Source organism: Penicillium diatomitis, assembly GCF_028827545.1.
Source record: "Penicillium diatomitis strain IBT 30728 chromosome Unknown utg000005l_segment0_segment0, whole genome shotgun sequence".
Lineage (NCBI taxonomy): Eukaryota > Fungi > Ascomycota > Eurotiomycetes > Eurotiales > Aspergillaceae > Penicillium > Penicillium diatomitis.
The window spans coordinates 3,484,832-3,500,970 of NW_026623177.1; the positions used below are offsets into that span (position 1 = coordinate 3,484,832).

The 16,139-nt window shown below is 52.2% G+C and overlaps 6 protein-coding genes across 6 annotated transcripts; 3 read left to right on the forward strand and 3 right to left on the reverse strand.

Moving 5' to 3' along the window:
* Positions 1 to 1,035: 1,035 nt before the first annotated feature.
* N7539_005628 (putative voltage-gated chloride channel (ClcA)) lies at positions 1,036 to 3,917 on the forward strand (the record flags this gene model as incomplete). The annotated part of the gene is made up of 4 exons (XM_056935230.1): positions 1,036 to 1,149; positions 1,191 to 3,224; positions 3,293 to 3,679; positions 3,756 to 3,917. 4 exons carry the CDS (start codon positions 1,036 to 1,038, stop codon positions 3,915 to 3,917), a joined length of 2,697 nt encoding a protein of 898 aa, XP_056790424.1.
* A 4,382-nt stretch (positions 3,918 to 8,299) lies between these two features.
* N7539_005629 (D-arabinitol 2-dehydrogenase) lies at positions 8,300 to 9,382 on the forward strand (the record flags this gene model as incomplete). The annotated part of the gene is made up of 1 exon (XM_056935231.1): positions 8,300 to 9,382. The coding sequence occupies one exon, from the start codon at positions 8,300 to 8,302 to the stop codon at positions 9,380 to 9,382; it is 1,083 nt and encodes a 360-aa protein (XP_056790425.1).
* Positions 9,383 to 10,362: 980 nt separating this feature from the next.
* Positions 10,363 to 11,232, reverse strand: N7539_005630 (dihydrofolate reductase; the record flags this gene model as incomplete). Its single annotated transcript, XM_056935232.1, has 1 exon — positions 10,363 to 11,232. The coding sequence occupies one exon, from the start codon at positions 11,230 to 11,232 to the stop codon at positions 10,363 to 10,365; it is 870 nt and encodes a 289-aa protein (XP_056790426.1).
* Positions 11,233 to 11,745: 513 nt separating this feature from the next.
* Positions 11,746 to 12,663, reverse strand: N7539_005631 (RNA polymerase II mediator complex head subunit MED22; the record flags this gene model as incomplete). The annotated part of the gene is made up of 4 exons (XM_056935233.1): positions 11,746 to 11,949; positions 12,071 to 12,139; positions 12,219 to 12,283; positions 12,375 to 12,663. The coding sequence occupies 4 exons, from the start codon at positions 12,661 to 12,663 to the stop codon at positions 11,746 to 11,748; spliced, it is 627 nt and encodes a 208-aa protein (XP_056790427.1).
* A 557-nt stretch (positions 12,664 to 13,220) lies between these two features.
* Positions 13,221 to 14,309, reverse strand: N7539_005632 (spliceosome-associated CWC15 family protein; the record flags this gene model as incomplete). Its single annotated transcript, XM_056935234.1, has 7 exons — positions 13,221 to 13,238; positions 13,298 to 13,333; positions 13,393 to 13,563; positions 13,640 to 14,009; positions 14,072 to 14,148; positions 14,213 to 14,235; positions 14,300 to 14,309. The coding sequence occupies 7 exons, from the start codon at positions 14,307 to 14,309 to the stop codon at positions 13,221 to 13,223; spliced, it is 705 nt and encodes a 234-aa protein (XP_056790428.1).
* A 242-nt stretch (positions 14,310 to 14,551) lies between these two features.
* Positions 14,552 to 15,577, forward strand: N7539_005633 (exosome non-catalytic core subunit RRP45; the record flags this gene model as incomplete). The annotated part of the gene is made up of 3 exons (XM_056935235.1): positions 14,552 to 14,715; positions 14,794 to 14,913; positions 14,983 to 15,577. 3 exons carry the CDS (start codon positions 14,552 to 14,554, stop codon positions 15,575 to 15,577), a joined length of 879 nt encoding a protein of 292 aa, XP_056790429.1.
* Positions 15,578 to 16,139: the final 562 nt, after the last annotated feature.

Consider the following 16,139-nt stretch of genomic DNA (forward strand, 5'->3'; position numbering starts at 1 on the left):
GGAGATAGGCTCATCTGCGGTCTAAGAAAGCTGTGACCACCGCTCGGGGTGCGTCAAAGAGTTCCTCGCAACACAACATGATTCGTGTTGTCTCGCACTCGATTAAAGACTGCTTCCTTCGGCCGAGCAGAGCACATACATTCGACATTGTACGGACCCATCAATAGCCATGCGCGCAACTAACGTGTAAGTTTGAGGCGGGCAAGGGGGCCACGATTGTTAGTTCCTTTGGGTGCAGCAAAACCAACGGAGCATCTTTCCGACCCTCCAATCGGCAGGGATCTCGGGGAGATCAACGATCCAAGCGTCGATGCGACCGGGGGTGTTGTACGGATGGTTATGAGCGGCAGTCGTCGACACCATCGTCATGGCAGAAAGTAAACCCCCGAATAGATCAGATCTAATGACGAGGATTCTGTTCGTTAGGCAAGAAAGTCACCAATCAAGCAGATTGCTTCCACAAGGATCAGATATCATGTCTCAGCCATGCGGAAAGTGAGACCGAGTGTGCACCGGATGATGTGTGGTTGTGATGAGGAATGCGACTGGCGAAGAGATGACGGCTGACCCCCCTCCCATCGCTCTCACCTGACGTGGTCGGCCCGCCGATCAGCTGCCTGACACTTTGGGGCAACTCGCCGGGACTCACCGTCTTAAAGACTCGACACGCGCCTTCTTCGTCCTTGGTGATCTCTCCATTTGAGGTTCTTCTCGAATCTCCCAAGCGGTCTCCATTGAGGTTCCCATAGACACCAGACCGTGGTTCATGTCCAGTCTTCGAGTGCATAAAGCCTGCCAAGCGATCTGGCGCTGCCCGAGCCGAGTAATTGTATAGCCCAATATTGCGTCCATGTGGGCCGCGGGTGCCCCGTGTTTCCTGATCGCGGCTCAACAAGCTCCAACTGTACACAAAAAATACCCGGGCGCAGTGGCTCCTCCCTTGGTCAATTTTTCTTCTTTCTTTCGACTCTCCTAACCCCCCACTACCGAGTGTGATACACATTTACGACTTCTAGTGGCCGCCTCAGCAAGTCTATGCCTCGCTCCGTGCCTCAAGTGAGCTCTGCCGCGCGCGAGCAGGATGAGGTCGACGCCGAACTCCCCCTCCCTCGTCCCGCACGGCGCCCCCTTCTCCAACTGCTTACCGCCGTGCCCAAAGCTACCTTTACGAACCACACACGGGCTACCAGTCCCTGGAATCCCATCTCGAAATCGGCGAGACGACCAGTTTACTAGGAGAGGAATCGCAGCGTCGCGCACCTCGGCGGTCATATACAAGTACCTCGGGCGTGTCGGGCCCGGATTCACCTCGCTATCTGCTGACCGCAGGAAGTCTCCGTCGGACGGCACACCACAGTCGGGCCAATTCTGTGGCAAAACGGTTCAGCCGCCGAGGAAGTGCGAGTGAGGACGCACAGCCGCAGCAGGAGAGTCGACCGCCATCCACGAAAGATGGGCTGACCGCTTCATCTTTCCTCGATGAGCGGACATGGTACGATCAATTCACGTCGACCGACTGGGTTCACGATAGCATTGCCGACGGGGCTCGTCTTCGCCAGCTACGACAGCGCAAAGATGTGCGTGGGCGACTGATGGCATGGTTCGACGGGGCCCAAGGTTGGGTGCTGGTGGCAGTCATTGGATGCATTACGGCGGCGATCGCCTACTTTGTCGATATCACAGAAAGGTCGATCTTTGACATGAAATTGGGCTATTGCTCAGGCGACTTCTGGGCCAGCAAGAGTGATTGCTGTGGGGAGGGTGCCACGTGCACCAATTGGCGGTCTTGGTCACAAATTTTCAACGCCTCTAGCAATGGAAACCAATGGGTCGACTTTGCTGTGTTCATCGTTTGGGTTGTCGCACTGGCTTCGATTTCCTGCGCGCTGACTTTGTTTACAAAGACAGTGGTGCCATCCTCGATCTCATTGGCGACTTTGGACGAGAACCTCGGCGCCGAGGCACGTGTTGCCAAACAAGGATCCGGTGGTGAAACTGTTGGATCTCCCGCATCGTTGATCAGTCCTCATGGTACATTTCCCAACGACCCACCTCGCCCGGCGATGGTGTACTACTCCGCCGCAGGCAGTGGAGTGGCTGAAGTCAAAGTCATCAATAGTGGATTCGTGCTGCACGGCTATTTGGGTTTGAAGACACTCGTGGTCAAGACTGTCGCGTTGATATTCAGTGTTTCTTCGGGTCTCAGCCTCGGTAAAGAAGGCCCATTTGTGCACATTGCCACTTGCGTGGGAAACATCTGTTGCCGACTCTTCTCCAAATATAATCACAACGACGGCAAGCGTCGAGAAGTGCTCAGTGCCAGTGCCGCGAGCGGTGTGGCTGTGGCCTTTGGAGCACCCATTGGCGGAGTCTTGTTCAGTCTGGAGGAAGTCAGCTATTACTTCCCACCGAAGACTCTCTTCCGAACATTCTTCTGCTGTATCGCCGCAGCATTGTCTTTGAAGTTCTTGAACCCGTACGGGACTGGCAAGATTGTTTTGTTCCAGGTGCGCTATGGCACCGACTGGGAGATCTTCGAGATCATCATCTTTGTGTTCTTGGGTGTCCTCGGTGGTGCTTTGGGTGCGCTTTTCATCAAGGCCTCGAGCTGGTGGGCACGCACCTTCCGTCGCATTCCGGCTATCAAACGTTGGCCGATGCTAGAGGTCTTTCTTGTCGCCTTGCTTACGGGTGCGGTCAGCTTCTGGAACCGATACACTAAGCTGCCCGTCGCAGAGCTGCTGCTCGAGCTCGCCAGTCCCTGCGAAGGAGAGTCATGGTCCAGTACCGGGCTTTGTCCCAGCGAAGATGGTATCGTTGAGATCATCCAGTATTTGATGGTTGCTTTCGTGATCAAGAGCCTTCTGACTGTTATCACATTTGGCATCAAGGTACCTGCCGGAATCTACGTGCCTTCGATGGTGGTCGGTGGTTTGATGGGCCGAATTGTTGGGCACTCGGTACAGTACTGGGTCGCCAAGAATCCCACCTTCTTCCTGTTTGACTCTTGCCCCAATGTGGCGGGAATGGAGTCGTGTGTCACCCCTGGTGTCTATGCTATGGTTGCTGCGGGCGCCACCATGTGCGGCGTCACTCGACTTTCCGTCACCCTTGCTGTCATCCTTTTCGAATTGACTGGCAGCTTGGATCACGTGCTGCCGTTCTCTCTATCCGTGTTGTGTGCCAAGTGGACAGCGGACGCACTCGAGCCACGCAGTATATATGTAAGAAGTCCCGCCTGACAGAGGAACTTTGGTGTTGAATATCAGCCAGGTACTGACACTGACTCAAGGATTTGCTCACCGATATGAACTCGTACCCCTTCCTCGACAACAAATTACAACCCATTACTGATGCCGAGCTTGGCGACATTGTCCGTCTGCCTCATCGGGGCAGAATCATCGACATTACCAATTCTGCTTTTGTCCCCGCGACTGAACTTCGCACCAAGCTCGAGTATCTCCTCATGGCGGGTGAGCTGGATGGTGGACTGCCTATCCTCCGCGATGGCGTTCTGACGGGCCTCATTCCCGCCCCCGATCTCGAATTTGCGCTCGACTCCCTGGGCGAGGCAGAAGAGAACACCCTTTGTCTGATGACCATGGATACTTCGGTCGCCGTGTATGACAGCGAGGCCGAGAATACGGTGCATGAGGATTTCACTCGATTCATTGACCCGGTAAGTCTTCATATTGCATGTGGATAGTTGTCGCGTTTCGCACTTTTAGCTCATCAGTCCTGGTTTGTGGATATAGGCACCGATTTCCCTCGACGTACATTCACCCATCGATGTCGTCTACCAATGTTTTGTGAAGCTCGGGCTGCGGTATCTTTGCGTCTTGCGAAATGGCCAATACGCCGGCTTGGTACATAAGAAGGCCTTTGTGAAGTACATGAAGGAGCATGAGAAGGAATGATTAACGACAAGTGTGCATATTGCATTCTCAGCCATGACCCTGACTTGAATATAATGTATCCCGTTCATAGCTTTGTTTGGTATTTATTGGTTCATGTTTCTTCTCTCTTCTCTCTTGTACCCGGCATTTTGACACTTTTTGGGGCCGTTCTTCGGCGCGTCTGTTCTTGTTGTTGTGTTATTGCGATCTGGCTTCCTCGTTGATTGGAGCCGCATTGATGGGCGTTGGCCTTGTTGAATTCCTTGCTGCCGCTCGGTAATAATCTAGACAACCTTGTATCTACATCAACATTTTGCATTCATCATCGCACATGATATATTTATTAGCGAGGGATGCGAAACTTCTGGAGGCATGTTATGCATGGATTGTGTCTCATGCGTCTCGGTACTCCCGCCGCGAGGGGTCCGTTTCACGATGCTGAAACCTCCGAGTCCCTTGACGGGGATTGACAGCGCATCTGGCGGTTCACGTTGAAAATACGTCTAGCATGCATTATCCGTACTCAAGGTCATGTCCTCGGTCTCAATATTATCCCGCGGAAAGTCCAGTACCTGATGGCGATCATCTGACTCCAATCCCTCCACTACCATCCCTATCTGGACTCCTGGGCCGATTCATCAATATCCGTGGCTGGAGAGATTTGCGTAGACCGGTCCTGCCTTACTTGACTGACAGAAATTCACATTTGAAAACCGGCCATTCGGGCTTGGCGGTCTATTCTACCACAGTCAGTCAGGACTCAGGATAGGTTTTATGGTGGGTCCGGGGTAGTGGTACTACTCGAAGGAGAGCTTTCCCCCGGGCGGATGTCATCTCTCGAGGAAGTCCTTTGGTTCGTTATGAGATGAAGGCGATTGGCGAATACACTATTTCTGAGATCAAATGGATCCAAACATAATGAGAACCTAAGTCAATCTTCCCCCAGCATATACCCGATGAACGTGATGGGCTCTCCCACGTGCAATTGGAAGCTCCCGACATAAGGAAACTATGTTAGTCCAGTACCCCATCTGATCCGAACACGGACCCAGTCCCATTCTTGCGGGAAAAAAGGGGAGGGGGGACAGGAGGAGTGACTTGGCAGTGGTGAGTAGTGAACGACTATCCATTCCTTGGGAGCTCGGCTAGGGCCCTTGATTCGTGTCCAGTTTGGGGTTTTCCCCGGGTTCGGAGAGATGACTTGTGTCCAGGAGGTTGGGATTTCTGATGCGGGCCGGGTTCGGGGGGGGGGGGTGTTTTCCAAAGGTAATGTTCCCATTAATGTTCGTTGGTACTTTTGTATCTGGGAGGGGTTTGTGGTTGACTGGGTCCACTACCTTGTGAATGTGATGCTCTTGGCTTTTAATCGATCTGATATGATGAATTGAAATGGAGATTAATGAGATACAGTAGGTACCAGGTCTCAGTTTGGTACTTTCCTACTCTTACTACCTGTGCAGTGTGCAGTTATGCACTATGTGGTGCATTGACCGGGAGACTGATCATGAATCTAGTAGAGAGTAGAGACTGCTATCTCTTAGCGAACATCAATTCCGAGTACCTAAATAAGGGATTTCCTGTTCAACGGGGTTTTTCTGAGGGCGGCAGGCAACCCCATGGAATGTCTAGCAGGAAATGCAGGCCATACTGTCGGTGAGTGTTGTACATGCGAGAGCATGCATGAGAATTGATATGCGATGGGAAAAGAACCACCGGGCTAGCTCCGCCACGCGCATGTGGTTGAATACAGAAGGCAAGGCGAAGGGTTTCCAATCCTGTGGGATGAACTTGGTCAAAAGACTCTATCGCTTCTCCCGAGCTGGAACATCTGCATGGACAATTGGCGATCTAAGGTACGAGCTCCGGCCCACAGTAGTAGTCTAGTCGCAGAGCCTCCCTTGACGGGCATCAGCCCGAGCTATTCATACGTAGCAGTCCCGGTCATTCCACCTGAGTCGGCTCTACTATGTGTGGGCGAAAATGCAGTAAGGGGCAAGTGGTTTGTTTCTTCATTTCCTCAGGTCCCTGTCTCCTTCGATTGGGTCCCTCTGTAGGGGATCACCCGGAAACAGGGTGTATGGAGCTTGGACCGGTCACTGATTTTCTTTTTTTCCTTTTTTCCAGACAGTGCAGCGGTTGAATGCTTGGCACGTACTGACTGCGTGAAAGAGTGTCGGTCATCATTTACGCTTATCCGAGGGTTGTGTCTCACCTATCAGCATGCTTGGCTGTGTGCGGGATTGAGTATGGAGTGATATAATATGCAAGCTGCACCGTGTGTTTGTCTACACCGACCTGGACCATATCTACCGAGCGATATGCCACTGACTCTCCTGAATCTGGGACAGGTGAGGAATCATCTTACTCCATTCACAACCCCCCCGGGCGGTTTCACTCCACTTGGATCGCATCCCCACTCTCCAAGTCTCCACTTCTCCCGGCCCGCACTCCAGGTCAACCATGGGCCATGAGACGGGGGCGTCGTCACGGGGTCACGTTGGACAGGGATCTGTGAAAACCTCCTGCTCCAAGCCAAGTACTGCCGAGCTACTCCTCCTGTCGCCATTAGCCAGGGCAGACTTCCACAGATGCTTGTGTTCTCGGCATCGACTCTGGCCGGCAGATCGGAGTTGCACGAACATAAGTGGAAAAGAAGAACAACATGCCTGCAAAAGTCCTCGGCTTCGTCAGCCGACGGTGTACCTGCCTTCCAATAGTAACTCAGGTACCTCAGCTCCGTTGGAATCATCCACGGGCTGGATCTAGCAACCAAACACGGATCCATCGGGATTGAAATTCATGAAAACCGTGTAGCTTGAGACTTGGTGTTTGATATCTTGATTTCTGCAAATTCGGTGATCCCGGGTCTAGCCACTCTTCGACCCTTATTACCTCCACTGGGCGAAGATTCCCGTTATTCTTCCCTGTATTTCTTTTCCCTTGATCTTTTTTTCCCTTCTTTTATCCTCCCCGATACAGTTGGTGCAGGGGGAATGTCATCTGACAGTTCCGAATGCGTCCCGGTCAACAGTTCTGGAGTTTGTCTTTGCCGCAGATTACATGATTCTTTGTGTTTTTGATTTAATCTGATCCCTGGCTTGCCGCCGAAAAAAAAAAAGAAAAGAAAAAGAAAAGAAAAGAAAAGAAAAAAAATTGCCGACCTGCAGAGAGCGTGCTTACTGCTTGGTCATCTCAACCGATGACGGAAGTTTCCCATGCCGAGGTCGGATCCTGGCCGTTCTTCAGGGGCCGCGTATATACTGAATCGATATGTGCATGAGCTAGTTACGGTGGAAGAGCTTCACGTCAGTTAGAGATTTTAGGTCTATAGTTGAAGACTGTCTGTTTGGGTTCTGTACAATGCCGGGGGTTTCCAGACACTGTTGTCTAGATTAGCATGGCGAGTATAAGAGAATCCAAGCCTAGACCCCCCCCCTTTTCCCCTTACCATCCCAGTCGGGGCCTGGAAACCGCCTCTTCTCACCGATCTTTCACGAGACACGATGAGAACCTTTCCCTTTATGAGTGGAGGGCCACTGTTCTGTTTCTGGCTATTGGGGTGTTTATCCTATTTTTTCCATGTCCGTTTGATCTTTTAAGGTTTGCTTTTTCCTCTTAGACTCACTCGGCTTTGGATCCCCGTCCCATAACCCCCCCCCCCCTTTATACGGTCTCGCGGGTCTTGGCACTAATTTTAGGTCTTGGAGCCCCTACTCCGCGTGTACCTCCAAATGATAGCGATGGTCCTTCGAGTCAGGCACAAGCTGTTGGATCCAGTCGCCCCTCCCACCGGCAGGAATGTGCACATGACCCCAGCCCGATTCAGATCGGATCCACTTACCCGCGGTTTCCGGCTGCAGTTGAGCTTTGTTCTCCGCAATACTGATGTACTTGGCTCGGTACCTCTGGTAGAGAGGGCCGATGCGGTCTGAGTCCAGGTTCCAGGAGTGTACTCCTGCCAACTCTCCTGGGAGATTCTTCGACTTCTGCAATTGATCGATTTTTTTTCCAGGGTGATGAATCCGGTCGTCTTTTGCTTTTCTGATAATTTTGATATTGCCTGATCTGGTGGGAAAATTTTTGCATCTGTACGTACTGTACAGGATCTTCGGTCTCCGGTCAACTCTTTGCGGTGTGCGATTAGCACTACTTGGACTGTGTCAACTACTTATATACAACTTCATCGTTCCCCCGGCCTCAACGCTGTCATTTTTCCCTCATCATCAATCACTCTTCTTCTTGATACCCCCTCTCTGCCTTTTGACTTGTCCACGTATCTCCCATAGCCTCCTCATTCACTCGGCGCCTTTCATCTACCGGCCTCGACCACTCTCGTCTCCTGTCAGAAGTCGACACTCTCACCAATCGCCACAGCTAAGCACTTATACACACACACACACAACATGTCCGTAGCTCGTCAATTCCTTCGCACCTGCCGGGCAGGTCGTAACACTGTTCCTATTGTCACTCGCATTCCCACCAACCACTTTTCCACCACCCGGGCCAACTGCCTTCAGACCACAGACCAGAAGAACCGCATCCCTGAAAAAGAAGTGCCCGTCACCGACTACGATGCAGGCCACAGCTCTGCACACAAGCGCACTCTCCCCGTCAACCCGACACCTCTCCGGGACACATCATCATCATCATGGCCCGACCCGGAGACGGTCGACCCCCTCACCCGCGATGTATACGAGCGGATGCCCAAGACCATGCGCAACATGAGCATGTTCGGCAAGACGGTCATCATCACTGGTGGCGCCCGTGGTCTCGGGAACCACATGGCTCGCGCTTGTGCCGAGGCCGGCGCCAAGAACATTGTCATCTTTGATGCCAATCAAGAACTCGGAGACGAGGCTGCTGCCGAGCTCCACGATAAGACCGGGCTGCCCATCTCCTTCTACCGCGTGGATGTGCGTGACGCGGCTGCTATCACTGCCTCGGTCCAGGCTTGTGTGGAGAAGTACGGCGTACCGGATGTTCTGATCAACTCGGCCGGTATTGCCGACTCCAACATCAAGGCGGAGACCTACGATGTGGCCATGTTCCGCCGGCTGATCGATATCAATCTCACCGGTTCCTTCTTGATGTCCCAGGCGGTGGGCCGAACCATGATCGCGGCTGGAAAGCCCGGTAGCATCATCCTGGTTGCTTCCATGTCGGGGACCATTGTCAACTACCCCCAAGAACAGAGCTGCTACAATGCCTCCAAGGCTGGTGTCATTCAATTGGCCAAGTCTCTTGCTGCGGAATGGGCCAAGAACGAGATTCGAGTCAACTGCATCTCACCCGGATACATGGACACCGCGTTAAACCGAGTGCCCGCCCTCGAGGCCCAGAAGAAGATCTGGAAATCCTTGACTCCTCAGAACCGTCTCGGTAACGTCGATGAGCTGAATGGTCTCTGTGTGTTTTTGGGCTCGGATGCATCCAAGTTCATGACTGGTGCCAACTGTATCATTGACGGTGGATACACATGCTACTAAGCCATCTTAAAAGTGCTACATAAGATTTCTTGTTCCGAAGTGATTCCACACGGCGTTGGTGGCTTTTCCAAGGTTTATAAACAACGAGGATCTGGGCTCGACTCCCTGACGATCTCGAGTGGGCTGTTTTCATGCTTGTTCTTGGATAGACAATACACTTAAAAGACTAATTCATTATAAGATTCCATCTTGAGCATGTCCGTCCGGTCCACATATTCATTCCCCTTGGCCTCATATCGAACAGTAGTAGATATTCTCAAAGTGGACGTCGAGTTTACTTCTATCGTCGCCCCGCTACACCCCACTGCACCCACTTTTTTGGGACGGCCCCGATGAGTTCCACTCATTTCCAGTTCTCCACGTCCGGCGCTAGAAATTGAGCCGCCACGTTAGCTCGATAAAGCGTCGGCGAAATGACGCGGCTGTCAATTGACCTCGCGCTTGCGAGTAAGATCAAAAGCGCGACTTTTTTGGGGGGCCGCTTAACTTGGCACATGTACTTTCTCCATCTCAGGGACAGCTGCAGTGATGCGCTTCCGATCCTCTCAATAGTCCTGTTTGAGAGCCTAATGATCACCTTGGTGGAAATTTATTGTGATCTCGAGACTACAGTCCAATTTGGAGAATGATTCTGCTCGTCCATTCCGCTGCATCCACTTCCCCAGCGTAGTTTGCCTGGCACTAGATCCATCTGATCAACTTAAGCTGCGATGGATAGTACGCAGATAAGTGGCAGGTGGCCTACATTTGGTAGATGGAACTGGGTGACATGCTTTGCATGAAAGAAATCAGGCCCATTTTGGTAGACTTGGAGACCCTGATGGGGTTTGCGAGTAACAGGATATGTGATTGTCTCCTAACGTGGAGTTGGTCTTTGATGAGGACTCGCTTGTCTCTGGTTGCTCTCTGGGCCAAGTATGCATGTGAATCCATCTTTTCAATGGCCACCCCGCCCGACCGTAATCTCCGCTGTGAAAAGTTCAGTCCGCCCTCTCATAGCCGACCATTTGCACTTCGACGTCGCCGTCTCGAATCCATTCCCCTGTCACCGTCTCCCCAACCCACTCAGAGACCTCTACAGAAGTGGCCGTTCGCCATTCCGTTCCTGTCCCGAGCCCTTCCACCGGAAAGAAAGTATCGCATTCATACCCCTCCGTCGCAGCAGCAGCAGCAGCAGCAGCAGCAGCATCGCCCTGACCCCCAGTTTTCCGTACGACATTCGTCAAGACAATTCTCACAGGTCTCTTCCGATCCTGTCCATCAACGACTTTCAATCGAGAAGCCAGGCCGTAGATCTCCGCACCTCCAATCACATAGATCTTTCCCAGCTTTCCAGACGATCCATACGATGCCTCCAGCTCCGAAAGAGCCATTTCCAGACTCCGCGTCACGAGTGCATCCGTTACCGGCTCATCGCCGACATCTCTCGATGTAGACTCCGACGGTGATGCCGACTCCGCCTTGACTTTCGCCGCTTCGGCCAATTTCGCCTTGCGCGCCTCCAGATCTTTCATGACCTCGTCACGCACAGAGCCCGTGGTATCCCGCGTGACGACCACACTGATCCGCTTCGCCAGTGGGCGGAGATGCTTCGGCACCGAAAAGTAGGTTTTGCGACCCATGATGATGGCGTTGGTCGTACCCGCGGCTGGCGCTCGAGAGGTCACTCGAGCGAAGAAGGACATGTCGGTCTTGATGCGTGGCCACGGCAGGGTTCCCTTGAGACCGATTCCAAGTCGTGTCGCTGCTTCATTGGGAGACGAGGTGGATGCGGCGCGAACCGGAGTGGTCGCGACGATGAGGGTGAGGGGCAGGGTGTTGGGTATTTGGTGCGTTGCTGAGGGTGGCATTGTGAGGTATCTGAGAGAGTTGGACTATGAGAGAATGCGAGAAACGAAGTTTTGTTAGTGGTGAAGGACAAGGACTGGCTTGTGGACTTGTATCGCGGCGAGGGCAACGGAATAGCTGCAATGATTGATCGCACGTCAAAGATCCCCCGGCGCAGGGCTGAACGCGTCAAAGTGGAGATGGCCGAAATCTCGGGACGTGTCGAGCAGCCGGTCTTATCGCTTATCGCATCGCCGTCATTGATTGCCGATTGGAAGAACAAAAACAAAAATACTACAACACTCTACGAATGATTGCAATACACGATTCGGGTAAAAATCAATTGGACGATGCAGAGTGTGACTCCTTTAGGTAGCCACGGGTATCTTCAAAATGCATGGCCATGAACGCCCAAGATTCACCCCTCCAGTCCCAAACGCCGATGAGGTCCGTAAACCCGAAGACATGCCAGAAAGATGCTAGCGAAGTAAGAGAGCGCTGATCGCGGTCTCTGGCAGAGCATGAGCACTCTGCGCTCAGTCTCGCTCCTTCTTTTCCTTGGGCACAAGCTTCGACAGTACGCCCTCGTCCACGGCCTTTTCGACCGCGCGAACACTCTCCTCGAGCTTTTCATTGCGCTCGCGATCATGGTCGTCCTCGCCGAGAGTGTCGAGGTTGCCAAAAAACCACATTTCCTTGACGGTTCGACTCATGGCCAGGAGATCTTCGGCGGAGCGGACCTATGAGAGAGCAAAGCAAAGTCAGTCACTGAATGTGATCATCTACGGAAGAAGCTTCCAGCACAGCCACATCCCCTGTACGATCGACGCAACCGCTAAGACAAAAGCCGGGTTTCCTTACCAAGGCAGAAGACTCCACCTCCATCTGGTTCTCCTCTACAGCCGTCGCTGTGTGGCTGGTGTTCTCGGCCTTAGAAGAAGTACAGTCAGCGGGGAATCTCAGGTACAAAGTAAAGCGATGTCTCTCTGGGATAGGGTACTAGACTTACAGCTGCAAGAGCCAGGATGTTCTCGAAGCGCTGCACGAGCTGAGACACATCGTGGTCGAGTCGTTCTACGTTCCGTCAAAGCAAAGTCAGCTGAATGTGACGGTTCGATGTCGGACTGAGGCGTTATCAAGCCGTCACTTGACGGCGGGAACTCACCATGCAGCTGCTTCACTGTTGTCTGAGGAGCCATTTCGGTGGGGGTTTCCTCGTTCGTGGCAGACTTGTCCGTAGGAAGTTCCTCGTCGGTAGTTTCTTCCTCGTCGTCTGAACTGTCGTCCTCCAGATATGAGGATTCGGCCGAGGTAGGTTCTAGGCGCGACAGTCTTCGAGCAAGCTCTGCCGCAAATGCGTCGATGTCGTCGGCTGGCGGATTGAATTCAGGCTCGATCGAATCGGTCTGACGAAAGCGAGCTTGAGTTGGAAGGAATGATGATTGGTTATCCATGTCGACGGCAGTTTCGGGACGCTAAAATGGCGGTGGAACGGGCGGCACGGAGGGCGGTCGGTGGTAAAGTAAGGCGATAAGCCGGCGAGGACGGGTGAGGGGAGAGATGTCGGGGCAAGTGGAGTGTCGCAATCAGCCCAGGGCCCAGGGCCCAGGGCCAGGTAAACAACTCATGCCAGGACCCGGGTGTCTTACCCTACGGAAACAGGCGGATGTAAGTAGAAATGGTAGGATAGATCCATGAGACGCTGGTCATTGTAGGAAAAGACAAACAGAACGGTTCTCCTCCTCAGCAATGCTCAGCAAGTCCGTTAGTTTTTACTCGACTCCTACGATATCGAAAGGTTGTATATGGGATTCGTTGCGCTTCGTCATCTGTCTCGCCTTTTGCATTACAATGTAATAACGCTTTTCCGATGATTGTTGATGTTGCGAAGCCTTGCGTACTTACCTTATGGTTGATCGAATGACTAAGACTTGAACAGTCTTCCGCTGTAGACCTTGTCCATGGCAGACCGTCCGCATAATATTATTTTTATGTGACTATCGAACCTGATCTAGCGAACGTATTTGGACTAGTAGAGTCAGCGGGCCTGTTTCCCTCAGTCAAATTCAAAATGTGACGTGAACATACCATGAATCTCTTGTGGAAGTCGGATCGCAGCAAGTCCTATATTTGCGAAGTGCGTTAACATGCAGTTGTATGTCTGAGCGTCGGCAATAACTTACATTGACGAATTCCTTGCCATCTTTCTTCTCTGTACCCCGAGCTTGGTTCTTGAACACGACATCGTCGTCCCACCGTCGCTTGAGGTTGAAATCTTGAGAGTTAAGCAGAGGATTCCCTCGCGCAATATCCACTTCTCGCTGCTCTTCTTCTTGTGCGGCTCTTTCTTGTTCCTGTTATCCAAATTAGTTCCTGCAACCACGTCATAGCGCTGCATGAAGGAAGATCTCCCGTCTGTGATTGACGAACCTCTTTCTCTTTTTGTGCCTGCCGTTCTTTCTTAATTTTCTCCAATTCCCGCATCAATTCAGCCGCCTCATCTTCATCATCGCTGTCTTCCTCTTCACTGCTATCTTGTTCTGATCCATCAGAATCAGCATCGATGTCTCGCGTTTCCTCCAATATGCGTCGGCGTTTGGTCTCTGGATCTTCCTCGAGCTCGGCGTCGGCATCCGCGGGTGGACCTTCTAGATGGCGCTTGAGAGCTGTTGTCTCTGTTGAGGTTGATTCTTCAATTGGTGTACCATTCTTCTTGGCAAAGTGCGCAGCTTCAGCCCTCAGGAGCTCAGCGCGCAAGTCGCGGACTTCGTGGTCGGCATCACCACCTTGACCAGGTTGTCTGTTTCACGGCAAATATGTGAGAGTCGAGTAATTGGAATCTTAATCACACCATGATCTTACCGGACTTTCAAGTGAGTGTGAGCCGGAAGGAGGCGCTGGTGGTAGGCCGGTCCTCGAAGAGCTTCCTTTCCTTGCGCCTAAATAGATCATCAAGTCAGTCGATTTACCGGCGCGAACGTAATCGGTGCTTGGAAGTCGTACTGGATCGAAAGTAGGTCTGTGGGCTGTTGATTGTAAGCTCTCAGTCCAAAATACTCGCGCATTGCTCCGGCACTGTTCTAAGCATACCTGTGGTCATCTTGGCGTTTCGTCACTAAAGAGGATAATTGAAGGTTGGTTCCAGACTGCATGTGCCCATCAGCGCTCGTGTCTCGCTGCTCATCACCGCCTTCCCAAAGTTTCCTCTTCCCGGTTTCACCGCCCCCCCCCCAAAATCCACCCATAATGCGGCCCGCAACGGCAGAACCATCGAAAATAACTTCCCAATGGCCGAAGGATATTTCCCTTTAAAGCTCTTCGGCACCAGCTGCTCCTCGTGCAATGTCGAAAGAAGCCCCTCTCTCAATCGCAGAGCGCGAGTTCATTCTTGAAGCTTTGCGACAGGACTCCCGCCTCGATGGACGCACACCAGACCAGTTCCGTCCCCTGAAGATCTCATTTGGGGACGAATATGGACATGTGAACTTGGAGCTTGGCAATACTAGGTATGAAATGTTGCGCCCTATCTGATAATTTCTACATGGCCATGCCACATTCTCCTCTCGTTGCTGACATCACCTCAGCATCATTGTTCGCATCTCTGCTGAGGTCACGAAGCCACGAGATGAGCGTCCCTTCGACGGTCTATTCAACATCAACCTAGAGCTTTCCGCAATGGGCTCCCCCGCGTGGGAGAATGGTCGGTAGGTGCACGAAACTTCGTCTTCGTGGGGTTTCATCTGGACTGACTAATAATAAATTTCTTTCAACAGACCCAACGATGTCGAATCGTCTGTGACGCATGTCCTCGACAGCGTCATCCGCCACTCCAACGCTCTCGACACCGAATCCTTGTGTATCCTCAAAGGCGTGAGCTGCTGGAGCATCCGTGCTGATGTGCACGTTGTTGCATATGACGGAAACTTGACTGATGCCGCCTGTATTGCTGTCATGACCGGACTCCAGCACTTCCGCCGCCCAGATGCTGTCGTGCGTGATGGTCAAGTCGTTGTGTACGGCGTGGAGGAACGAGTCCCCGTGGCGCTCAATATTACCCATAAGCCTCTCTCCGTCACCTTTTTCGCCTTCAACGAGAGCAAGAACATCATTGTCGATGCGACACTGAAGGAGGAGCAGGCCTCCGAAGGTGAACTGGTCATCGGCATCAACAATGGCGGAGAGATGTGCTTCATGAACAAGTTCTCGGGTGCAACCATCAACGCCAGAGAAATCGTGACGCGCACTTCTGTCGCCTTGGAAAAGGTCAAGGATCTCAATGCTCAGATCGACAGGGCGATGCAAGCTGACCTGGCCCTGCGAGCGAAGAGGGGAATGGCTGAAGAATCTCGCGCCGAGAATGACCGCTAAGTGCAATCACGAACCATCATGTGTCGAATGTATTATTAGAGCTTTTATGACCTGGGCCTGGAGTTTAAACATTGCATTTGTATTGAATACACATCACTTTTTGTTTCCAGCAGACGACTCCGCAGACGACTCCAGAATTGAAATGTGGAACGTGAAATGAACTTTGAGGCTGGCCGCTTCCAAAGCTTACGCGAACGGGATATTTGATAAGGCACCAGATGAATGGAGAGCGATTTATCCGCAGGTGGATGTCACATCAGATAATTGTGAGACCATTGAATCTTTCGTGAAAATGATGGAAGAGGACCAGATTTTCATAAATGCATGATGTTTACTTTACTTGGTGCCCTGGTAAAACCTACCACCCTTCGTAAGTTCAAGGTTGGAGGTAGGTGACCAAGGAGATTCGGCAGTCGACTGATATCGAAAATGTATAATCCTCGTAGCCGAGCTATTCACATATTGATGCTCCGTATGGGCTGAAAGCCTCTTAAGCCTCTTATTTGGAGGAATTTGCGGGCATCACTCTATCATACGCTTGGACAATGACTTTCAGGCTCCA